Source organism: Geotrypetes seraphini, chromosome 4 (assembly GCF_902459505.1).
Source record: "Geotrypetes seraphini chromosome 4, aGeoSer1.1, whole genome shotgun sequence".
Taxonomy (NCBI): domain Eukaryota; kingdom Metazoa; phylum Chordata; class Amphibia; order Gymnophiona; family Dermophiidae; genus Geotrypetes; species Geotrypetes seraphini.
The window spans coordinates 109,032,583-109,058,975 of record NC_047087.1 but is presented as its reverse complement, the minus strand read 5'-3'; the positions used below and the strand labels follow the sequence as shown (position 1 = coordinate 109,058,975).

Here is a 26,393-nt window from a genome sequence, read left to right as displayed (position 1 = left end):
ACAATACATAAAACTCTCGATTCAGTTGCAATTTGGATGACAGAGCACAAATTAAAACTTAACCCTGACAAAACAAATTTCATCCTACTAGAAAACAACAAAACTCCAACATTAACTAATCTTGTAATAAACTCGATCTCATACCCAATACAACTTACACTAAAATTGCTAGGAGTCACAATTGACAGAGGCTGCACCATGCAACCCCAAATTAACAAAATAATAAAGGCATCGTTCATGACCATGAGAAATCTAAGAAAAATCCGAACATTCTTCGAAAAGAAGCAATTTCTACTATTGGTACAATCTCTTATCCTTGGGATGATAGACTACTGCAACATACTATACCTACCTTGTCCTGCGACCATGATGAAGCAATTGCAGACAATACAGAATACAGCCCTGAGACTTGTTTATTTCCTAAAAAAATATGACCATATCACAGAGGCATACCATGACTCGCACTGGCTTCCAATAGAAGCGAGTGAGCACTTCAAATTCTACTGCTTACTTTACAAGGCTCTCAACGGAGAAAGCCCTCAACCAGACACAGAAGATCCCACTCACTATTCACTCACCCATCATACAACAATGTCAAACAAAAAAAACTTTATGATAACCTAATAGCCTCCAAAGCAGCTAAACTGGACAGACAAATCACCACTTTGTTATCTTCGACTACAGAGAGATATTAAAACCATACTCTTCAAAAAACACATAAAACCTATCCAGCACAACCAATCCCAACCCAATATCCAACACTCTATTTACCCTTAGATCTCTCTATTACTCTTTTATCTACCAAACGTTATCTAAAACCCATAATTTCACCCTATTCTTATCTCCTAAAGACCTCCACTTCCCTTTGGTAACTCTTTACCCAACATATATTACCTTAAAAATTCTATGTCATCGCTTATTCTATGCCTTCAAATTTTGAATGTAATTTTTGTTTGGATGTAATCCGCCTTGAACCGTAAGGTAATGGCGGAATAGAAATCACTAATGTAATGTAATGTTATCTGTGTTCTGGTAGGAATGAATGTTGAGAAGCATACAGTGTGTTTGGTGTAGTTTAATTTTGTGGTTAACAATTATGTGTTGTTAATAAGATTATATTGTGTGTGTATACATGAAAAATGAATGGAAAAATGGTGTTACAATTAGTACTATTATGGGGGCGGGGTTTGGGGCTGAGATGGGCGGGGGGGTCTGGCCCGTGACTTAGTTCCACCTCCTTCAGCTCAAGTAATTGCCTCTTATCTTATCAAGAAAGTCCAAAAAATTAAAGAGTCCATTTCTCAGCCAAGTATTGCCAGCTTAAACCCTACTTTAGCCTTTACAGTGGACATCATTAAAAAACTTGAAACCATACATCTCCTCCTCTCTAAAATGTTCAAAATTTATCCCACCCACTCTTCAAGAACTGCAGAGAACTTTAAATACATTAAACATAAAGGTTCCATCAATTTTTCTAAAACTTTTATTTTTTTTCCATTTTTTGGACCCGATATTTTAAATCTGATCTGAACTAGTTTAAGTACAGGTACCCTTCCAAAAGTATGGAAAGAAGCAGTTATTCATCCCATTATCAAAGACTATACAATCTGTTCACAAGAGGTTTCAAATTATCGACCTATTTCAAACATTCCATTCTTGGCAAAGCTTACAGAAAAGATAGTTTTCCGCCAAATTTCAGATTTTGTAGAACAAACAAAAGTGCTCCATCCAAACCAAACCGGATTCCATCAACATCATTCCATAGAACTTTCACTTATTGGGTTGACCACTAAAATTCTCTATCACCTCGACCACTACCAGTCTGTCTTACTTATCTCTTTAGATCTATCATTAGCATTTGACACGATAGTATCATAAGCTTCTTCTGTCTTGTCTGAGTGAAATTGGTATTAAAGACCAGATCTTGGACTAGTTTTTATCTTTTTTTACAGATCGTTCTTCCAAGGTAGTGTTTAATTCTACATCATCTGACTCATTTACAACTGATTATGAGATTCCTCAGGGTTTATTTTATCTCCCTTACTTTTCAATATTTTTCTGGCCCCCCTTTTAACATTAGGGCAATCTATCGGGGTTTACAATGTTTGCTTATGGAGATGATGTCCAACTAATACACCCGATAGATCTAAATAATCCTTCAGAAATAAAGTTTATAAATCAAAAATTGGAAAAGATTAACTCCTGATTGGACGCTTTCGTTGACCATTGAAAAATCTAAAGTAATGATTTTTTCCAACAAGGAAGACCCCTCTTACATTCAAATCTCAATCTATTAAAACCGTACCTTCACTTAAATTACTTGGAGTAACTTTTGATAACAAAGTTAATTATCATCTTCATATCAGTACAGTGGTCCAACGTTGCTTTTATTGGCTACGTATGATCAGATCATTATCGAAACTATTAGATGCTGTATCCTTGAACATTTTGATTCACTCTCGTGCATTGACTATTGTAATGCCCTTTATAAAGGTATAACCAAAAAAGAAATACGAAGACTTCAGACAATACAAAACACCGCCGTAAAAATCACATTCAATGCAAAGAAATCCAACCATGTCACCCCCTTGTTGCAAGAAGTCCACTGGTTACCAGTAGAACACAGAATCACTTACAAAATTCTTCTGTTAACATTTAAGACTAGACAAAACAATCAACCGTAATTTATAAATAATCTTCTTACCCCTTATATTCCTTCTAGGTCCCTAGATCAACAGCTAATAACCTTTTCTCTAAACCGGTCTACTATCTTCTCTGTCACTACCCCCTCTCTTTGGAATAGTATTCCAAATTATTTATGCGAAGTATTAAATCTTAACTTTAAGACGAAGCTAAAGACATTTCTCTTCCTTGATGCCTTTGAGGCCTAACTCCTTTTAAGGGCAATCGAGCAAAAATACTATTAGTTTAACAGCAGCCCTCCCTCTTGTTTTTTTCCTTAATTGTTCTCTTTTACTTTGCCTAATGTAGTTCTTGTACATATTCTTTAAGCGTTCTGGTGTATAGTACCACTGATCAAGCATTTTGTACCCATTTTCTACCAGATTACTCACAACAGACACTCTCAACAGGGGCTGGATAGCTTTTTCTCAGTGGCTGTCTGTATACTGCTTACCTAATATGAGAGCTCCCATAAGAACTTAAGAATTGCCGCTGCTGGGTCAGACCAGTGCCCTGCAGGCCACTCACGCAGCGGCCCCTAGGTCAAAGACCAGTGCTCTAAATGAGCCCAGCCTCACCTGCGTACTTTCCAGTTGAGCAGGAACTTGTTCAACTTTGTCTTGAATCCCTGGAGGGTGTTTTCCCCTATGACAGACTCCGGGAGAGCGTTCTAGTTTTCTACCACTCTCTGGGTGAAGAAGAACTTCCTCATGTTCGTACGGAATCTATCCCCTTTCAATTTTAGAGAGTCCCTCTCGTTCTCCCTACCTTGGAGAGGGTGAATAACCTGTCTTTATCTACTAAGTCTATTCCCTTCAGTATCTTGAATGTTTTGATCATGTCCCCTCTCAATCTCCTCTTTTTGAGACAGAAGAGGCCCAGTTTCTCTAATCTCTCGCTGTACAGCAACTCCTCCAGCCCCCTTAACCATTTTAGTCGCTCTTCTCTGGATCCTTTCGAGTAGTACCATGTCCTTCTTCATGTACGGCGACCAGTGCTGGACGCAGTACTCCAGGCATGATAACCTTCTCCGATCTGTTCGTGATCACCTTCTTTATCATTTCTCCTCGCATTCGGTTCACCCTTTTTGCCACCACCGCACATTTCACAGACAGCTTCATCGACTTGTCGATCAGAACTCCCAAGTCTCTTTCCTGGGAGGTCTCTCCAAGTACCACCCCGGACATCCTGTATTCGTGCATGAGATTTTTGTTACCGACATGCATCACTTTACACTTATCCACGTTGAACCTCATCTGCCATGTCGATGCCCATTCCTCGAGCCCGATTGTCACATTGCAGATCTTCGCAATCCCCCTATGTCTTCACTACTCTGAATAACTTCGTATCGTCCGCAAATTTAATCACCTCACTCGTCGTACTAATATCCAGATCGTTTATAAAGATGTTGAAGAGCACGGGTCCAAGCACCAAGCCCTGCGGCACCCACTGGTGACGCTCTTCCAGTCCGAGAATTATCCATTTACCCCCATTCTCTGCTTTCTATGCTCCAGTCAATTTTTAATCCACGTGAGTATTTCGCCCTCGATTCCATGGCTCGCAATTTTCCAAAGTAGTCGTTCATGCGGAACCTTGTCGAACGCCTTCTGAAAATCCAGATATACAATGTTGGCCGGGTCGCCCTTGTCTATCTGCCTGTTTACTCTCTCGAAGTGCAGCAAGCTCGTCAAACAAGTTCTGCCTTTGCTGAAACCGTGCTGGCTGGTCCTCATCAGCCCGTATCCGTCAATGTGATCAATAATGCGGTCCTTTATCAGCACCTCTACCATTTTTCTTGGTACCGAGTTCAGACTCACCGGTTTCCTGGGTCCCCCTTCGAAACTTCTTTGAAGATCAGCGTAACATTCGCCACCTTCCAGTCCTAAGGAATCTTTCTCGATTTGATCGACAGGTTGGCTACTAGTTGAAGCAGTTCTGCTATAGTCCCTTTCAGTTCCTTGATGACCCTTGGATGGATGTTTGCTTATATTTTGTAGGCATGGTCTCGCAAGTTAAAAGAGGTGTATAGAACCTAGATACTTTCCCGCCCACTGCTTCCCATCACCACTCACTCAATAAGGGTGTCTTGTGCTTGCAATTCTGGAAGAGCTTACCATTTTAAGAAGTCTACTACCTGCCAAAAGAAGAGATCCCTCGCTTCCAATCCAAATTCCTTTTCTAGTGCAAACGGAGTCAAACTATCATCCTGAAAAAACTGGCCTAGTTTTCAATCCTTCCCTGCCCATCTTTGAAAGGTGTAAATGTGGTGCCCATGCTACAGAATTGCTGAAAAATAGATCTGTTTCCCAGTAAATGCATCCACGTTTTAATTTATAGTGATAGCATCAGCTTTAATAAGGGGTTTGCTTCACAAGGTAAGTCCTTAAGGGTGGGTGACATGATCATATTTAGAGGCATGAGAAAGTAACATAATGGCCATATTTTATAGTGATTGGAGCTTTCTCAGATTTGTACGTGGTAGGATTTCAGGAAAGAGTCATTGTAATGGAAATACTGCTTTAACAGTTCACCAAAATTGTTCTATAGCAAAAGCACAAAACAAAACAAAAAAACCAATATCAGCACAAGATATCCAAACAGCACCAGGTTATTGTTCCATCTGACAGGTCTATGTATATATTACCCTACTATAGGTCCAGTAATAGCCCAACACGTTTCAGTAGCAGACTGTCTGTATCAGGAGCACATAAGATCCTTAAAATAGGAACAAGTAGCACACCTTACAAATAATAATTTTTAATTTCTTCTCACATTTAGACTTTTGCTGCAGCTTCTTTGTGCATCTTCTTTTCTTGGATAGATCTATGTATGACAATGAAGATAACTTGGGGAATTCCATACTCACTTACCTGCATCATTCAGCCACTTTTCCAGAAGTGGCTTTAATTTGCACATATTTTTAAAGCTGAGGTTCAAGGCTTCAAAGCGAGAGATGGTAGTTTGGCTGAAGTCATTTCCATAGAGTTTGCCCATAGCGAGCCCAACATCACCCTACAGGAAGAGAGCGAGAGAGCAAGCAGATTAAAGAAGCCAAATGTTAAAAATCATGTATTCAAGACTCATTTGTCCTGTCATACACAGAAGAAAAAAAAAATCAAATTACTTACATAAATAAAGCACTTAGGGTCCTTTTACTAAACTACAGTAAGCGCTAGTACGCACTTACCACACATTAACAAACAGGCTTCCTGTGGTATGTGTGCTAGCATCCTATGGTAAATTTTACAATTTGCACATGCATACTACACATTGAAAAACTATTTTTATTTTCTTTGAAGAGGGTGTGTTAGGGTGTGGAGAGAGGCGTGACAGAACTAATCAGTTAGCGCATGAGGCATTGCTGTATGCTAACTGATTAGCATGGGAGCCCTTACCACCTACAAAATTGCAGATTGTGGAAAAACTGCAGGTAGACCTTATGAAATTGGAAGACTGTGCTTCCAAGTGGCAGACAAAATTTAATGTGGACAAATGCAAAGTGATACACATTGGGAAGAATAACCCAAATCACAGTTACCAAATGCTAGGGTCCACCTTGGGGGTTAGCACCCAAGAAAAGGATCTGGGCATCATTGTAGACAATACAATGAAACCTTCTGCCCAATGTGTGGTGGCGGCCAAAAAAACAAACAAGATGCTAGAAATTATTAAAAATGGTATGGTCAACAAGACTAAGAATTTTATAATGCCTCTCTATCGTTCAATGGTACAACCTCACCTGGAGTATTGCAATTATAGTTTATAGTTTATTCAGTTTTTGATTAAACGCTTTTTTGATTCTACAAAGCGTTGTACAAAGTAAAAACATTAACATTAAAACAAAAATAACAATTGAACATACTTTCCTATAAAAATTACAGGACTACCAACCATACAAACTGGGTAAATATTGACCCGTAGGCCTTAGATACATGTGGGAAGGGGGGAGAAATACAATTGTAATAGAAAAAGTAAGAAACAATTAAGGGAAAAACACTTAGGAACTGGGGAACAGTATAAAATTAATAGCAAAAATATAGTAGTTCAGTTAAAAGCATCTTTAAAAAGAAAGCACTTTAGATTGCTTTTAAAATTTTTTAAGGTTTTTTTCCATTTTTAGATATAAAGGAAGAGCATTCCAGATTGTAGGGGCTGTTACAGAAAACGTGGAGGTGCGACGTGTGCCAATGATTTTTAAAGAAGGGATATTAAGGTTAAATTGAGAAATAGATCTTAAAGATCTTGGAGGGTCGTACGGGATTAAAAGTCTATCAATGAATGCTGGTGTGTTGAACTGCATTGTTTTGAATGTCAGCAGGGCAATTTTATAAGTTACCCTGTGTGATACTGGCAACCAGTGGGCATTTTTAAGCAAAGGGGTAACATGATCATATTTTTTTGCGCCCGAGATTATTCTGGTCTCCTTATCTCAAGAAAAATATAGCGGCACTAGAAAAGGTTCAAAGAAGAGCGACTAAGATGATAAAGGGGATGGAACTCCTCTTGTATGAGGAAAGACTAAAAAGGTAAGGGTTCTTCAGCTTGGAAAAGAGACGGCTGAGAGGGAGATATGATTGAAGTCTACAAAATCCAGAGTGGAGTAGAACAGATAGAAGTGGATCAATTTTTCACTGTCAAAAATTACAAAGACTAGGGGACACTCGAAGTTACAGGGAAATACTTTTTTTTTTTTTTAAATTCTTTATTCATTTTCAAATTGAACAGCAAGTGCACAAAAGAATATACTATACAAGTTATTTCACAATAGCACATTAATCTCTACCACATAATATTCTAGTAATATAATAACCCCCCCAACCACCCATCCTTTCTCACATTTTCAGTAAGAATAAACACACATATTATGTATAAATTATTCCCAACCAGTGTTCCCGCTAAGCTGCGTTGGCCTGCGCTCACGCACAAAATATTACATCGCAGCGCACAAGTTTCTCTTCACAGCGCACACACGCGTCGCAAAGGTAAGGGGACGCATTGGGGGGATTGCACTTCCCCACAATTGCCATGCTTCGGTTCCTCTTCTTCCTTCCTTCCTCCCCCCCCGCGGGACCCTGCGGCACCATCAACTCTTACTCCCTCTAATGTCGGCCCTGCAGCTCCAGACTTCCTCGCACCTTCTCCCCTCCCCCTTTGGATAGCTATTATTTTAAATGTTATAGCCGCGGAGCTGTATCCATCAGTGGAGATGTCTAACCTCGGCCTGCCCCGGAACTCTTACTGCAACAGTGACTTCCTGTTCTTGCCTAGACGGGCGGCTGCTGCAGTAAGAGTTCCGGGGCAGGCCGAGGTTAGACATCTCCACTGATGGATACAGCTCCGCGGCTATAACAGCTCCTGCAGCTCTGCACTTCCCCACAATTGCCATGCTTCGGTTCCTCTTCTTCCTTCCTTCCCCCCCCCCCCCCGCGGGACCCTGCGGCACCATCAACTCTTATTCCCTCTAATGTCGGCCCTGCAGCTCCAGACTTCCTCGCACCTTCTCCCCTCCCCCTTTGGATCGCTATTATTTTAAATGTTATAGCCGCGGAGCTGTATCCATCAGTGGAGATGTCTAACCTCGGCCTGCCCCGGAACTCTTACTGCAGCAGCCGCCCGTCTAGGCAGGAACAGGAAGTCACTGTTGCAGTAAGAGTTCCGGGGCAGGCCGAGGTTAGACATCTCCACTGATGGATACAGCTCCGCGGCTATAACATTTAAAATAATAGCGATCCAAAGGGGGAGGGGAGAAGGTGCGAGGAAGTCTGGAGCTGCAGGGCCGACATTAGAGGGAGTAAGAGTTGATGGTGCCGCAGGGTCCCGCGGGGGGGGGGGGAGGAAGGAAGGAAGAAGAGGAACCGAAGCATGGCAATTGTGGGGAAGTGCAGAGCTGCAGGGAAGAGTGTTGCGGTACCCAGCTGGAGGGAGAAGGAAGATGAGGGAGGGAATTAAAGGAGATGCCAGGGCTTGGAGCGTAGGAGGAAGGTATGCCAGTCTAAGGGAAAAGGAAGGGGGAGATGTGAGAGCATGGAGGGGGAGCGAAAGATGGAAGAAAAGGAAAGGAGAGAGATGCCAGAGAATCAGGGAAGGGGAGATACCAGACTATGAGGAGAGGTGTGGGAGAGGGAAGGCGAGGAGAGAGATGCCAGACCAATGGGGTGAAAGGAGAGATGGAAGGGGGAGGCATACAGTTTCTGGAAGGGGCATAGAAGGAGAGAAGATGCCATATAGGGGAAGAGAGACGGCAGACAGTGGATGGAAGGAAGAGAGTTACAAGAAGATAAGGAAAGGAGAAACCACAGAAGACAAAGGTAGAAAAAAATTTCTATTTATTTATTGCTTTAGGAGACATGTGTCACTGTTTCTGTGAAGCATTGTATGCAGAGTCCAGCTTCTTGCTGGTTCAATTTAACCTTTGTCTATGTATTTTTATTTTATCCCCCCTTTTACAAAACTGTGAAGCGTTTTTAGCACCAGCCTTGGTGGTAGCAGCTCTGATGCTCAGAATTTTATGAGCATCAGAGCTGTTACCTCCGTAGCTAAAATCCACACTACAGTTTTGTAAAAGAGGGAGGGGTTAGTTTGTGATTACATATTCCTTACTAGGCGAAGGTGTTTTCTGTGTTCTGTGTGTTTTCTGTTAGGATTGACGGTGTAGGATTGATCTGTGCTGGTCTGGCTTGTTTAGTTTTACAATGGGTGTATTGATGTACTGCTCACTGCAATATGTAAGATGCTGCCTTTTCCTAGGTACTCATGTGTGACGTGTGGTTTGTTACTAAAAATCATGTTTTTCTTACAGATGGGGGGGGTGCCAAAAAATGATGGGCCCCGGATGTTACATATGCTAGGTACGCCACTGTATGTAAAGATACCAGAAAGCTGGCGTAGCAAAAACTTCTAAGTTTTGAGTATTTAACCCTCCCACAATCTCACGGGCACTCGTTTCAAGTTTATTGAGATTTTGATTTAAACGCAATATCAAATATTTTCAATGCGTATAACAAAAATAAATTTGGGGAAATAAATAAAACCATTTGAACCAGTGTTCCCGCTAAGCTGCGCTGGCGCACAAAATATTACATCGCAGCGCACACGTTTCTCGTCACAGCGCACAATCGGAAGAGGCGTACGGCAGATGGCAGGGCGGCGAGAGGAGAATCGGGCGAGTTGGCTCATAACTTGCTGGCGCCCGATATTTTTGGCTCACGGTGAAAAAAGTTTGCTCACAACACCCGCCCGCTTAGAGGGAACACTGTTCCCAACTCCCTCCCCCCTTTTTTCCGGGAAATACCTTTAAAACCAATAGGAAGAAATATTTTTTCACTCAGAGAATAATTAAGCTCTGGAACGTATTTCCAGAGGTTGTGGTAAGAGTGGATAGCGTAGCTGATTTTAAGAAAGGTTTGGACGATTTCCTAGGTGAAAAGTTCATAGTCTGTTATTGAGACAGACATAAGGGCTGCCGATCCAGGGCTGCTGCTTGCCCTGGATCGGCAGCATGGAATGTTGCTACTCTTTGGGTTTTTGCCAAGTACTATTGACCTGGATTGGCCACTGTGAGGACAGGCTACTGGGCTAGATGTACCATTATTCTGACCCAGTAAGGCTGTTCTTATGTAAAATAAGTGGTGGTAAGAGCTTACACAGTAAGTTACTTTTTTAGTGGCCGCTTAGCCATTAATTCAGAGCATGGGAAAAATCAGTCATTTTCTGCCAGGGCCAGCAAAAATAGCCTTAGTGCACAAGAAAGACCTGTAAGGGGCACATTAAGGCCATTTTTGCCATGGTTTTAATAAAAGGGCCCTTCTGGGAATATTAAGGGGAATGGGGTTTCTATGCAGCTAATCTGTAATTAATCTGGAAAACAATTACAGATATATAGAATGAACAAAAATATGCATATTCCAAGCTTGAATTAAAACTAAGGGCCTCTTTTACAAAGCCACAGTAATGAGTCCCAGCATGACAAATGTGACTCGGTCCAAAGGAATTTGCATTTGCTGCACTGGAATCGATACGGTGGCTTTGTAAAAGGGGCCTTAAGTTCAGATGTTTAGACAAGCAACACAGGTTAAAATAAAAATGGGGAGAATTTTTTGAAAAATAAAACCCTTTGCCTATATAGAGAGCTCTCTCCCTACACACACAAACACATTAAACTAGACAAATATACATGAGAATTTGGCATCCGGAACTTTTGTCCCCCCACATTTCACTCCCGGGATCTTTTACCCCCGGATGTTTCACCCCCAACATTCACTGATGTACTAAATTGCAATATCATAATCATTACTGACCCAGACAGCATTGACCTCACAGTTTGTGAATGTTTGTTCATCTGAACATGCCATTGTAATCTTTGTTCACATGACCCAGAATTTTTGACCCATTCATAATAAGGCCACAATGAAATTTTATTTTTCATATCTTGGGTATTGAGGGTGAGGGTGGGGCATTGCTCCCCCACATGACCAGAAGGAGTGCTCTGGTGATGCCGCAATGGGGAAGTGTAGGGAGGAGAATTGGATTCATCTTGGACAGTACATCGCGCAGAAACGGCCACAATGAATTTGTCCTAGACCCCAGATTTGAAATGTGCACAATGAAAAAAAAAGCTGTGTAGCCATAAAAATTCACTTAAGTGGCATATTCAAATGAGCAAGGCCAACAAAAATGGTAATGATGATAATGCTTAATAATTATGATATTGCAATTTAGTAATGTGGTGAATGTTGGGGCAAAAGTTCCTGGGAGCGAAATGTGTGGGGGTAAAAGATCCTGGGAACTTGATAATTTATATTTGGAACATACATGACATATTTTTATCCTTTTCAACCCAACAGAGGTAGGAAAAAATTGATAAAGAAAAGAAGGGGTAAATAATGAATTCAGTCAGTCTGGGGGTAAAATAACTCAAACTTAATGAAATGTGACCAAATTTAGCATGGAAAAAATGTCCTTCTCTCTCTCAGAGAGCTTGTTAATTTTTCTGACTCATGAGATTTAGAGTTGCAAGATCAACAGGCTCTTCTTGCACCTCAACACATATCAGTTACTGCAAAATGTCTAAAGTCCCGTTTGATGTTTTGACAGACTAAATATCACTTCAGTAAGGCCAATACACAATCCCACCACTGCAAAACACTATACACAAATGTGTACAAAAAAGTAGCAATTTTACCATATCAAAACAGCACTAACTCCCAGTACTCAAAGAGCAGCAACCTTGTGTGTGAAAAAAATGCATTAGAAATATTACACCAAGTTCTAAAACATTAAAATAGCACCTAGCAAGAAAACAGAACAATCAGACCGCTGCAAGATTTCTACACAGAAACTACATACTAACAGAATATCACACCATGGTCATCAACCCAAGACAAACCCTCAACAAACATGAAACAAGGGACCACAGTTCAGTAATAGATAACAAAGGAAAAAACTTAACCGGAAATCTCAAGAAGTCAGACTCAGTATACGAGGTCTGCCAATTAAGTTTGCAAACTCATCCTAGAAAAAGTGCAACACCTCATTGCTGAATATCACTACAGTCACCTTCAAAGTATTCTCTTTGGGAAGCTATGCACTGACATTAGCATCTAGTCCAACCTTCAAAGCAATTTTGGAACTCCTTTTCAGGAATTCCCATCAGAACATAAGAACATAAGCAGTGCCTCCGCCGGGTCAGACCATAGGTCCATCCTGCCCGGCAGTCCGCTCCAGCGGTGGCCCAAACAGGTCACGACCTGTCTGAATCACCAGAAGGGGCTCCCTTGCCACCTTGGTTTCTCATTGAAGTCCTATCTTCCCATCGAAGTCCTAACCCTCTGGTCTTGCACATGCACGACCTGGTTGGGTTTCTATACTTATTAACTGGTTAGCTTTCTATACTTGTGTTACATCCCAGCTCCTCCCTCAGTATCCCACGATCCCTTTATCCCTCAGGTATCCGTCCAATCCCTGTTTGAATCCCTGTACCGTACTCTGCCTGATCACTTCCTCCGGTAGCGCATTCCAAGTGTCCACGACCCTTTGGGTGAAAAAAAACTTCCTTGCATTTGTTTTGAACCTATCTCCCTTCAGTTTCTCCGAATGCCCCCTCGTACTTGTTGTCCCCTTCAGTCTGAAGAATCTGTCCCTATCCACCCTCTCTATGCCCCTCATGATCTTGAAGGTCTCTATCATATCTCTCCTGAGTCTCCTTTTTTCCAGAGAGAAGTGCCCCAGCCTATCCAACCTCTCGGCGTATGGGCAGTGTTCCAGCCCTTTTACCAGTTTCGTTGCTCTCCTTTGGACTCTCTCAAGTTCCGCCATGTCCTTCTTGAGGTGCGGCGACCAATACTGAACGCAGTATTCCAGATGTGGACGCACCATCGCTCGATACAATGGCATGATGACTTCCCGCGTCCTGGTTGTTATGCCCCTCTTTATGATGCCAAGCATCCTGTTGGCTTTTTTCGAGGCTGCTGCGCACTGTGCAGATGGCTTCAGTGATGCATCCACCAGCACACCCAAGTCTCTCTCAAGTCTGCTGTCTCCCAACAATGCCCCCCCCCCCAATTTGTAGTTGAACAACGTCGTTGTATTACTCTTGATGTCCTGAATGTCAACAAAATGTCTTCCTTTCAATATTTCCTTTATCTTTGGGTAAAGAAAAAAGTTACTGAGGGCTAGATCAGGTATGTAGGGAGGGTGTTCCAATACAATTATTTGTTTTCTGGCTAAAAGCTCCCTTACACATTGCCATGTGAGCTGGTGCATTGTTGTGATGCAAGAGCCATTAGTTGTTGGTGAAAAGTTCAGGTCGTTTTCGTCTAACTTTTCATGCATCCTTTTCAGCACTTCCAAATAGTAAACTTGGTTAACTGTGCGTCCAGTTAGTCCAAATCATAATTAATTAAATTCCTCTGATATCAAAAGGGTAGCAACATCATTTTGACTCTTGATTTGGACTGGTGGAACTTTTTTGGAAGTGGAGAATTGGCTGACTTCCATTGTGTACTTTGACACTTTATTTCATGTTCATATTGGTACACCCATGTTTCATCACAAGCGATAACATGGCCAAAAACATCGTTTTGCCTCTCCAAAAGGTCTTGGCAAACTTTAACTCTCCTCTGCTTTTGTTAATTGGTGAGCTCCTTTGGGACCATTTTTGCCCACACCTTTCTCATGCCAAGATTTCCATTTAAGATTTTTCTATCGATGTTTACTCGGTCTGCTATGGTTCTCACAGTCAGATGACGATTTTGACATTTTCTCTCCCCTCAGAAAAACATTTAATCCATTTGTACACTGACGTTTTCTTCATGGTAATTATCCCTATAAACTTGGACTAACGTCCCTGATTTCACTTGCACTATTGCCAAGTTTAATAAGAAATTTAATGTTTGTTGCTCTAATTCAAACTCAAGCATTCTTGTGATGGAAAACAAAAACATGCAGCAACAATAATGAACACCACTCAGTAAGACACCTAAACATGTCAACACAAACACAACTGTGAGACACTGATATACCAATGTTATGAAACCTTACTGAGTTGTTAGTACAGTGCTGCCAACGTACGCGCACGGAGGCAAGTTCGTGAACTTAATTGTCACACCGCGTATACAGTAATACTAGGGATTCAGAAACTAAAATTATCAGAGATGTACATTTCCAATGACTTGCCTATTCCAATTAATAAAGTCAGAATGAAATACATTTTTCTACCTTTGTCTTATCATTTTATTTTTCCATTCACTATTTTTTTCCCGCTAGCTTTGCAGGGTGTCCTGACAATTTTACATATCTTTTCTCTCCATGTTCACCTTCCATCTTTCCTCTGAATCCGTATCTAAACTGTCCAGCATTTACCCTCTGTATCCTTGTCCCTTTGTACTCCTGTAATCAGTATTGCCCTTCTGTGTCCCCATCTCCTCTCCTTCTAGCATTCTCCCTCTGAGTCTGTCCCTATTCTCCCTCCATGCCTAGCATCTCTTCTCTGTGCATCATTTCTCTATTCTTTTCCACCCCCACGCCCCCACCCTGTGGCTTGTACATCTTTCTCTCTCTTTCTTGTACTTCCCCTGCGGTCTGCATCTCTCCTTCCCTGAGTCCAGTGTTCTCCTCTTTTCCCCTGATCCAGTCTCTCTTCTCATCCACTGCCCTCCCCCGAATCCAGCAGCACCTTTTGTTCTCACTCTTATGCCCCCCAGTCCAGCAACACATCTCTCTCTCATCTCCCCCCACCACCTAAGTCCATCAACAACTCTCCTTCTCCCCCCCAATACCAATCCAGCAGCAGCACCTCTCCCACCTCCCCCAACCCAGGTCCAGCATCAAGTCTTCCTCTTAACCACAGTACACCACCCAGAACCAGCAGCTTTCCCTTTCTAGCCCCTAACAGCAGCTGCTGCTCCCCCCCTACCAGAAGCTCATCTACCCCCACCCAGATTAGCAGCAGCAGCTCCCCCTTTCAGACTAGCACCAGCAAACCCCCCCCCCCTCCCCCAGCAGACTTGCAGCAGCTTTCTCTGTTTTAATTTGACGTACAGCTGCCGGTAGCATTAGCACAACCGTTCACTCAGTCAGCCTCGGGGCCTTTGCTAGGCTATGTCTTGCCTCCAAGGAAAGAGGAAGTTGAATCGTAGGAGATGGGCCATGGCCCAGCAAAGGCCCCGAGGCTGCCTGAGTGAATGGCTATGCTAACACTACTGACAGCTGTGTAAGCAAGTTAAAATATCTAGAGAGAGGTGCTGCCAGTTCAGGGATAGGGGAGGTAAGACAACAACGATAATAGTGGCGGCCAATATGGGGAAAGAAAGGAAAGAGGGCAGGAGACATGCGGATGCCATGGTTCATTTACCCCTTGAAGAACTTGTACTGAGTGTTAGAAACCTCTGTCCTAAGACATAGCAGTTTGGATTTGCTCCTTTCAAATTGCCTTTCTCAACAGAAACAGCACTATCAATACAAACAGAATGTAAGCTAGGGTCATATGAGTGAATAACCTAGTTAAAATTATTTGCTAGAGAAAGTAACATTTACAGAGAACCATTTAAGCAGCAGGATAAGCACGGAGTTCAGTTATTTGTCAGTCAAACCAATTCCTGTAAACCGTGCCGAACTCTACGACTGTGGAGATGATGCGGTATACAAACCTAAGGTTTAGTTTAGTTTAGAAAGTTCAAAAGAGCCCTACTGGCACACTATTTGCAGTGTGAATAATCAAGTAACCACAAACATTTAAGTAGGGTACGGAATATTTTCCCTAGTGCAAAAGAGGTGCTATGAGAGGACTTCTAGAGACAGAGAGATCTTCACGAGTAAGAAGTTGCTGGAAAATTGCTTCTAAACTTAGGGAAATGTAGATAAAATTAAATAGGTAAACTCAGGGACTTTATTTTATGTTAATTGCTCTGCTCACTTAGCAAGGAGTTTAAAGGATAGTCTATTCTTAGCATAAAAAGGGCTAGATTCACTAAACTTAGCGATCCTGTAAGGACAATTGCAAAAACAGTTTTACTGGTTTTGCAATCGTTCCCTGACCCCAGCCCAATTCAATAAACTGTTGCCCGATCAATCTCCTATGCGATCCAATCCAACCCATGCAAATTAGCAAAACCCCATGCAAAATAGCCAAGCAATTGATTCACTAACAATTGCTTGGCTATTTTGAATCGGGTTTCACTATCCTAAACCTGACTGCTGCAGACCTGTCGGTAACTGTTATCGACAGGTCTGCCTGGCTTTTTTTTTTTTTGGCACTAATATTTCGCATGTATTACACACGCAAAATATCAGGCCTATTAAAAAAAAAAAAAAAAAAGCCTCCCCCCAACCGACAAAGGGTCCCTGTGCCGAACACCCCCCCACGCACGCCAAAATGGCAGGAGGGATGCAGACTTCTTCCTGCCATTGGCACCGACTGTACAGACCCTGTGCTGAACCCCCTCCCCTGCACGCCAAACTACCACGATGCCCCCGAACAGCCCCTGTGCCAAACCACCGCAATGGCTCCTACCTTATTAGTTGGGAGCAGGATAAACCACAAAACCTCTTGCTCAGATGCCCGGCCTTGACACCACAGGACCTTAGGCCCTGCCCCAGTGCACGGGAAAGGAACTACGTCCCTGATTGGCTCAGACACCTCAGGCCCCTCCCAAGGGTGGAGCATGAGGCATCTAAGCCAATCAGGGTCTTAGGCCCCTCCCCATGCATTACATGATGCACCGGGGCAGGGCCTAAGGCCCAGGGGCGTCTGGGCCGGGCATCAGAACAGGAGGTTCTGTGGTTCCTTCTGCTCCCAACTAATAAGGTATAAGCCAGGGGAAGGCAGGGGGAATTGCGGTGGTTTGATGCGCGGTGGGGCTGTTTGGGGGCATTGTGGTGGTTTGGCGCGCAGTGGAGAGGGGAGGTTTGGCACGGGGGCTGTTCGGCCAGGGCCAATAGCAGGAAAGAGTCGGCATCTCACCTGCAATTTTGGCACTTGTGTGTGTGAGGGGGTGCTCAGCACAGGGGCGCTTTATCGGGTGGGAGAGGTTTTTTCATTTTAAAAAATAGACTCGATATTTTGTGTGTGTAATACACGCAAAATGATCTGGCCCATTAAAAAAAATGAAAACAAAAAAAAAGCCGTACTGGCAGGGCTCTCCCGACTCAATCATTCACTGAGCGATTGAGTTGGGAGTTTGCATGCAAAAGATTTGCACCTCCGTGCAAATCATTTGCATGCAAAAAAATATAGTGAATCAATTGCTGTTTTAAAATCGGCCAACAGCGATTAAATCGCTATCTTTTAGTGAATCTGGGCCAAAGTCTCTGTTACAGTTCATAGGCTAGCATTTAAGGGAGCTATTTTAAAATTGCTATAGTATCAGTAAAGTACAGCTAATATGCACAGGAAACCTCAGTTTAGATAAAAGGCAAAGCCATTCTAGACCTAGTTCTTAGTGGAGAGCATGAATTAGTGCAGGAGGTAATGGTGCTGGGGCCACTCAATAAATAGTGATCATAACATGATCAGATTTGATATAATCTCTGTAGTATGAACACATGGGAAATCCAATACAATAGCAATTAACTTTAAAAAAAGGAGACTATGATAACATGAGTAGAATGATAAAAAGGAAACTTAGAAGAGCTAACTGCTTTCACCACATTCTCTGGCAATGAATTCGAGTGAAGAAATATTTTCTCCTGTTTTACATCTATTACTTAGTAGTTTCATCGCATACCCCCTAGTCCTAGTATTTTTGGAAAAGTAGAAAAGCGATTCACATTTATCCGTTCCACTCCACTCAGTATTTTATAGGCTTTTATCATATCTCCCCTGAGCCATCTCACTATCACTTTAGCCTTTCCTCATAGGGAAGTCATCACATCCCTTTTATCATGTTCATCGCCCTGCTCTGTATCTTTTCTAATTCTGCTATATCTGTTTTCAGATGTGACGAGCAGAATTGTGCACAGCATTCCAAGTGTGGCCACACCATGGAGTGATACAAGGACAATATAACATTCTCAGTTTTGTTTTCCATTCCTTTCCTGTTAATTCCTAACATCCTATTTGCTTTCTTAGCCACTGCTGCACACTGAGTTGAGGGTTTCAACATATTCTCAATGGTGACACCTAGATCCTTTTCCTGGGCTCCTAATGTGGAACCCTGCATCAAGTAGCTATACAGTTCAGGTTCCACTTTCCCATATGCACCACTTTGAATTTGCTCACATAAAATATAATCTACCACTTTGATGCCCAGCCTCCCTGTCTCTCAGGGTCCTCTTGAAATTTTTCATAATCCTTTTGTGAATTAACAACTTTAAATAACAGTGTCATTAGCAAATTTAGTTTTCCCATTAGTTACCTCCATCTCTAGATCACTGATAAATATGTTAAATACAGCAGTCCAAGCACATACCCATGGTGAACCCCACTGTCTACTCTTCTCCACTGAGAATATTGACCACTTAACCGTACTCTCTATTTTTATTTTTTAATCACTTCTTAGTCCATAAAGCCCAGTTACTTACTATAACAGGTGTTATCCAGGGACAGTAGGCAGATATTCTCACTGATGGGTGACGTCACTGACAGAACCCTGGTACGGATACTTTAAAAGTGCATCGCCACTTTAAGACTTTAGAAAGTTTGCAACAGCCCCCACCACACATGTGCGAGTGCCTTCCTGCCCGATGCAGGGTGAGCATCTCCTCAGTTAAGATAAGCCAGCTAAGAAGCCAACCAGGGGGAGGTGGGTAGGTTGTGAGAATATCTGCCTACTGCCCCTGGATAACACCTGTAACGGTAAGTAACTGTGCTTTATCCCAGGACAAGCAGGCAGCATATTCTCACTTATGGGTGACCTCCAAGCTAACTAGAATGGGATAATAATAATAACTTTATTCTTGTATATCGCCCACCCATAGAAGATCCAGGCGGTTCACAAAGAAGAAGAACTGGACAATCAGTGAAGTATACATATTAAACATAGTAAAATTGAAGTTAACAATTATGTAATAAATTTATCAAACAAATATGTTTTTAAAATCCTTCTAAAAGCAGTATATGAAAACATTTGAAAGATCAAAGGACTCAGCCAAGAATTCAGTTTTTCTAATTGAAAAGCAAATGTCTTATTTAAAAATCTCTTAAATCGACAGGCCTTAATAGAGGTATACATGAACATAAAATCATTACGGGTATTTTTTAATGATCTATAACAAGTAAATTGGGAGGCTAATTAACCTGGAGCCAGACCGAAAAGAGCTTTAAAAAAAAAGAGACAACTAAATTTAAAAAGAATACGTGCTTCAAAAGGCAACTAATGTAGTTGCTGATAAAAAGGACTGATATGATCATATTTCTTCAGACCAAAAATTAAACGCACTGCTGCATTTTGTATTAAACGAATACGTTTTAAATTTTTCTTGTAAGATGCCAAATAGATAATACAATAGTCAAGAATTGTAGTGGGAGAGTTGGCCGCCAAGAAAATAAATTTTATAATACAACTGGCCAAAGTGCCCATCCCGTCTGGAGAAAGACTCCAGACAATAATGAGAGGTAAATGTGTGAACTGAGGACCAGGTGGCAGCTGTACAGAAATTCCACAATAGGAGTACCGGTACCACAATAGGAGTAGATCTAAAGAAAACTATAGAAGCTGCCATAGCTCAGACTTTATGGGCTGTGACCTGACTCACCAGGTGCAGGCCAGGTTGAGCAAAGCAGAACAAAATACAGTGGTACCTTGGAATCCGAACTTAATCCGCTCCAGAATCCCGTTTGAGTTTCAAGACAATTTTTTCCATGGAAAATAATAGAAACTGGATTAATCCGTTCCTTGGTCCCACAAACTCAGATTTTCCAATAAATTTAACAATAAACACACTGGCAGAGACAGCAAGATTGGGCCCCCCTGGCAGAGACAGCAAGATCGGACCCCCACTGGCATAGATAGAAAGATTGGGCCGCCCACCAGCACAGATAGCAAGATCAGGTCCCCACTAGCATAGGCAGCAAGATCAGCAATGGCAACTGCAAGCAGTGCTCAGCCCAAAGCTTCCCTCCCAGGTGGAAACAGGAAGCTGCGTCAGAGAGGAAGTTTTGGGCTGAGCAACACTTGCAGTTCCCGTACATTCAGATTCCAAAGCAGCATTCGGATTCTGGGGAAAAATTTAATTAAAAAAAAGTTTTGATTCCATGTTGTTTGAGTTCTGGGACGTTCAGATTCTGAGGTACCACTGTGCAGAACAGACAGAAAGAGTTCTCTTAGAAACAGGATGCCCCAACCTGTATGGATCAAAGAAATGAAGAGTTGGGGGAAAATCCTATAAGTCTTTCTCCTGGCGATGAAAAAAGCCAAAGCACACTTATAGTCCAGAAAGCAAAGAGTTGTTTTTCCTACATGAGAATGAGGCTTAGGAAAAAAAAAACTGGAAGAACAAACAATTGATTGAGATGAAACTTTGGCACCACTTTCAGTAGAAACTGTGGTTGCGTGCATCGAATCACTTTATCATAGAGAACAAACTGTGAAGGATGAATCTGCCACCTACACTTGTAACTCACTGACCCTCCTGGCAGAAGTGAGCAAGATAAGAAAAACAACTTTCCAGGCAAAAACTTGAGATGAGCTGTGGCCATTGGCTCAAATGGAGGCTACACTAACCTGGAAAGAACCCCATTAAGGACCCAAGTTCAAGTTCAAGTTTATTGATTTTGATATACCAACCATCAAATTAATATCTAGCTGGTTTACAATAAGATTACAGGATAGAAAAGAAAAAAATAACAAAAAAGTGTATATATAATTAATTTAATAGTATTGTGTGTACATAAATAACATTACAAGACAAACTGGAAAGTGAGGGAGGTAGGGAGGGAAGGTTAAAAGTTACATATTGGAGATAGAAAAAGGTGACAGTGGGGTTAGGATAAAACATGAAGGGGGGTCATAATATCAGAGCTATTTAAAGTTTGCATAAAAGGGAATAAGTGAAACTCTATATGATATCAAATGCATCGCGGAAGAGGAAGGTTTTTAGTCCTGTCTTAAATTTATCAATTCGTGGCTCGTTGCGGAGGTACAGTGGTATGGAGTTCCAGAGGGTTGGGGCAGTTACTGCAAAATTTACTTTTCGTGTATTGTAAAATTCTTTTATGGATGGGATGAATAATAGGTTTTGATCTGTTGATCTTAATGTACGTGGGGAACTATGACCCAGACTACAGGAGGAGGTTTGAGAGGTGGTTTCACCTTGAAATGTCTTTTCATGAATCTGGAGACCAAAGGATGAGCAGAGAGAGGTGTTCCCTCAACTGCATGTGAAAAGCTGTAAGAAGTTTTCCCACTACTAGCCGAAGAAAAGCCAGAATAGCACCGAGACGAACTCTAATAGACAAAGTAGAAAATCCACACCATTTCAAATGACAAAGAACTGGGATCTTGATGATGAAAAAGCACCAGGAAGAAAACCTAACCCACTGTTGTTTAAAATAACGATATATAGTGAGGTTGGTTTCCTGGAGGCATCAATAATGTTGTGAACAGGCTGAGATAAATGTAATACAAAAGGGTTCAGCCTGAAAGAAACCAAGCTGCCAGGTGGAATGATTGTAGGTTGGAATATAGAAAATATCCGTGCTCGTGAGAAAGCAGAGTAGACAAAAATGGCAAAGGTATTTGCTCCCTTGCGCTGAAGTGAAGTAGAAAAGAGAACTAATGCTATCTGAGCCACCCAAAAGCTATGAGAAGCAGAGTGGCTAACTCCTGTTGTAGTTTGAACAAAGACATCAACATGAAATGAGAGGACGGAAACTCATAGAAACAAAACATGCTCATCCAAACCAGAAAAGATGCCTGTTTCTCACACAATGAAATGAGTATAGACTGAAAGAAAAGTGGGGCGACTTATAATTGGTGGAAGTCACCAACAAGTCCACCTGTGGAGTGCCCCATTGAACTTAAAAGAATGGAGAGCTGCAGAGCTGGGAGTCCATTGGTTAAGCTGAACAATTTCGTTGATTTTGTCTAATAGGGAATTTCACTCCCCTAGAACACAGACAATCATCAAGATAAGTAGGCAAGCAATTGCCCAAAGCCAGATTTTCAGAGCTTCTTGACATAACTGGATAGATCCTATGGCTCCCTGTGTTTACGGAGTACATGGGTGGAAGATTGTCCTTGCAAAGGAGGACTCTAGGACTCAAGAAATGTTGAAAAAACATTAAGAGCATAATACATCACTCAGAACACAGTAAGTTGATATGAAAAGGTGTGCTCCTTGATGGATTAAAAACCTTGGTTTAAAAGGATATCCAATTGCACTTCCCAGATACAAGGAGCTGGGTTGTTGGCATCATCCCTTGAAGAGGAGGAAAGTGCAAAAAGAGACCGAAGAATACAAAGGAGGTCATACAACATTGAAGCAACTGCTGAAAAGAGGATGTAGAAAAAACGCTGTTGCTAAGGAACAAGGATCCACTGAGAAGTACGAAGATGGAGTCTTGCTCATAATGATCCATGTTATATGGAAGTCATGTGGCCTCAAAAAAACCTTCAAGTGCCTTGCAGAAAATGTTTAAATTTGAAACGTGTATATAGAAGCAAAGGAGAGCAAGCAGACATACTAGAAGAAATGCTCTCAGTAGAGTAGAGGCCACAGACTGAAAACTTTGTTAGGGTCAGTGGCTAAACTGAATAAGAATAGTCTTAATTTCTGACACTGGAGTGCTTGGAGGGGTGGGGAGGATTGGGGGGGGGGGTGGTGCTTGGTTTCTTGGTTGGGTTCATTTGTCTCTGGGCAGACACCACGCAGTAGACTCTTTCATCGTGTGTTCTAGTTTTTGATTTCTGGTTGTATTTGTTTTCGGATTATTTTATATTTTCTCTTGTATTTTCATTTTATAATAAAACATTGAAACAAAAAAAAAAAAAGAAAGAATAGTCTTACAGGAAAAGAAAACCTGAAGACCATAAGAAATGGAGTTTAGTTGCCAAAAATAAAAGCACTCCTACTAGATATTGAAAAGGATGATAGGCCATAAGATGTAGGAGACTCTGGCATAGTCTGAATGCTCTCAAACAGACACCCTTTAACATTACTGGAATAGCAGAAGGCCATGGAGAAGAAAAACACCTGATCCTGTATTGTAGCAAAACAAAGGAGCAACTGTAGTGACGGGAAGACTAACTGATAGGCTTTCCACCCTTGTTAGGTCCCATCACTCAGAAAAGTCAATGTTCATTGTTTCTTCTTTTTACTAAGAAGGCAGAGTCAAGCAGCGGAAGACTATGCTGTGGACAATATTAATTCGATGTACAGTAGCAATGTAGGTTTCCCTTCCATAGCAACACCAAAACTGAGGCTATGCTCCCGAGGATCACGTCAAAAAGACTGAGAAGACTTTATGGAGCAGCCGAATGCACGGACGTGAATGTTGCCTTTACCTCCTAGATTGAGAAAGAGCTGGTACAAATGGAAAGACACCGGTGCCTAAAGATTTCTTTAAGGTCAATTCTACCACAAGAGACTCTTGAAGAAGTTGAGGCATATCAAATGCAGAACTAGGAACCATTCTGTAGTAGTACTCAAGTGGAAAAAAGCAAAGACTTTCAATTCCTGTAGAAAGCCTCCCTCAAAAAGGGAGGAAGTAAAACTTCAAAATTCCCCTTGGTGATAATTAAAACTCTGTACTGCTTTTAAAGTCTGAAGAGGCAGAGTCAGGCAACGGAAGACAATGCTGTAGACAACAACAACTGTTCAGAAGATCAAGCAGCAGCAGAAAGAGAATGCTCTGGTGAAGCTAAAACTACAGCATCACCATCATCTACATTAAAGAATGATTCTTCCTCAGACTCTTCAATTGAACCATAAATCCAGTGGTGCCGAGATTGGCTCAGACTAAACCGGCACCGAGAGAGGTGGTGTCAACACGAATACAGATCGTGTGAGTATCAACATTTGAAAAAACATGCACCCAAGTACTCCCGTAGCAAATTGTCAATGTTTCGCTTAAGGAAGAGCACCGATACCATTAACTTTATTCGCCGGTACCATCGGTGTCGCACTCTGGTCCCATGAGAATGAGGCCAAGTTCGAGCCATTCCTCAAGATCAAGACCGGGTGCTTACTGTACCTCATTGAAATCAGCCTGACTTAAACTATGAGCTGAGTCCCAGTAGATTGTACGTAAGGAAAAACACTGGTACTGTTGGCTTTGTTCGCTGGTACATTTGGTGTCGCGCTCTGGTCCCATGCAAATGAGGCCGATTTGGAGCCACTCCTCAGGGTCGGAACCAGGTGCTTACAGAATTTCTTCGAGCACTGGTACTGATGGCTTTTTCACTGGTACCGACGGTGTTGCACTCCGGTCCCAGAAGGATGAGGCTGATGTCGAGCCACTCCTCAAGATCAGGACCGGGCACTTATGAGACTTTTTCGAGGTCGGCATGACTTGACTCAATACCATTTTGACTCGAGTCCTAAATAGAGTAAGGAAAGGCTTCCTAGCCGACTTACTCAAAGCAGTATGGTGCGACACCGAAGGCAGGTCAAATGATACTGCTGGTGTCAATATATGCGGTATCGCCTGGACCGGTGCAAGAGTTGGTAGCGACGTCGATTAGTCCTTGCTGAAAAACGTCCAAGGAAACTATGATACCGGAGTCGATGTCGCTGGATCTTGCGGTGTCGTGGATTCTGCGGTGTCAATGGATCCTGTAGTGTCAAAAATTGGGCCCCACACATCCGGTGCGGGGAACTCCAAAGACAGTGTTGACTTCCAGGATGACATGAAGTCTGTTGCTGAAGAAAAGAATAGTGTAAAGACCCCTCTTCTTTTTTTTTTTTTTTTTACACAGCAACAAAATTCAAGACAGTGTACGAGCTCCAAAAGATCCTAAGAAGCTCGAACACAGTGTCGCTTGAAGAAACTCAGTCAGCAGCCTGACATGGATGGAAACAGCACCCCAGCAAAATTGAAGTCGGAGGCTGAGGTGAACAAATAGGCCCCGCCGAGTCAAACTTGAAGATGAGCTATCTAAACTAATTTCTAACATTGCTTTCTTTCTTTTTTTTTTTTAAGACAAGAAAGCAACACTAAAGAAAAAAAGGGAACTGACTAAGAAGTCAGAAAACCACAAGAACGGGAAGGCAAGAAAGTTTAACGACTGTTAAAATGCGTCATCTTAGCTCCACGGAAATGAAAAAACTGAGGAGACGCACAACCTGTGTCGGGCGAGAATGCACTCACACATGCGCAGTGCGGGCTAAACTTTCTAAAGTCTTATAGTAGCAATGCACTTTTAAAGTGTCCGTACCAGGGCTCAGTAAGTGACGTCACCCATCAGTGAGAATATGCTGCCTGCTTGTCCTGGGATAATAGGACATTACTTCCTAGCCCATGACTTTCTAATTTCTTCAGAAGTCTTTCATAGGGTACCTTGTCAAATGCCTTTTGAAAATCCAAATAATATCAACCAGCTCACCTTTATCCACATGTTTATTCACCCCTTAGAAGAAATGCAGTAGATTGGTGAGGCAAGATTTCCATTGACTAAATCCTCATTGGCTTTGTCTCATTAATCCATGCTTATATACATGCTCTGTAACTGTGTTCTTTAAGTCTCTACCATTTTGCCTAGCATTGACGTTAGACTCCAGTCTTTTGGTACCATGCTGGAATTTAAAGATAAATTCTAAATTATTAACAGTAGCCTACAAGTTCATTTTTCAATTCTATCAGTACTCTGGGATATGTACCATCGGATCCAGGCGATTTGCTACTTTTCAATTGTCAAATAGCCCCATTATATCTTCCAGTTTTACAGAGATTTGTTTCAGTTTCTCTGACACATCAGCATTAAATACCATTTCTGGCAATGGTATCTCCCCCACATCGTCCTCATTGAAGACCAAAGCAAATAATTCATTTAATCTCTCCACTGTGGCCTTGTCTTCCCTGAGTGCCCTTTTTACCCCTCGGTCATCTAATGGTTCAACTGATTATTTTACAGGCTTCTTGCTTCTAACATTCCTAAAAAAGTTTTACTATGTGTTTTTTGCCTCCAACACAATCTTCTTTACCTTCCTTATCAGTGCCTTGAATCTGACATGCCATTCCTTATGCTCTTTCCTATTATTTTCAATTGGATCCTTCTTCCATTTTCCGATGGATTTTCTTTCACTTCACGTGTTAACCACACTGGCTTTCTGAAGGA

The 26,393-nt window shown here is 41.9% G+C and overlaps 1 protein-coding gene across 2 annotated transcripts in view; it reads right to left on the bottom strand.

Annotated features, from left to right (window-relative positions):
* POU2F1 (POU class 2 homeobox 1) overlaps positions 1–26,393 on the bottom strand; it is a 488,200-nt gene that overhangs the window by 117,203 nt on the left and 344,604 nt on the right. For both annotated transcript variants that reach the window (XM_033941614.1, XM_033941615.1), the window contains exon 10: positions 5,553–5,694. In XM_033941614.1, the coding sequence (XP_033797505.1) occupies positions 5,553–5,694 (142 nt within the window). The remainder of the gene's footprint in view (positions 1–5,552; positions 5,695–26,393) is intronic.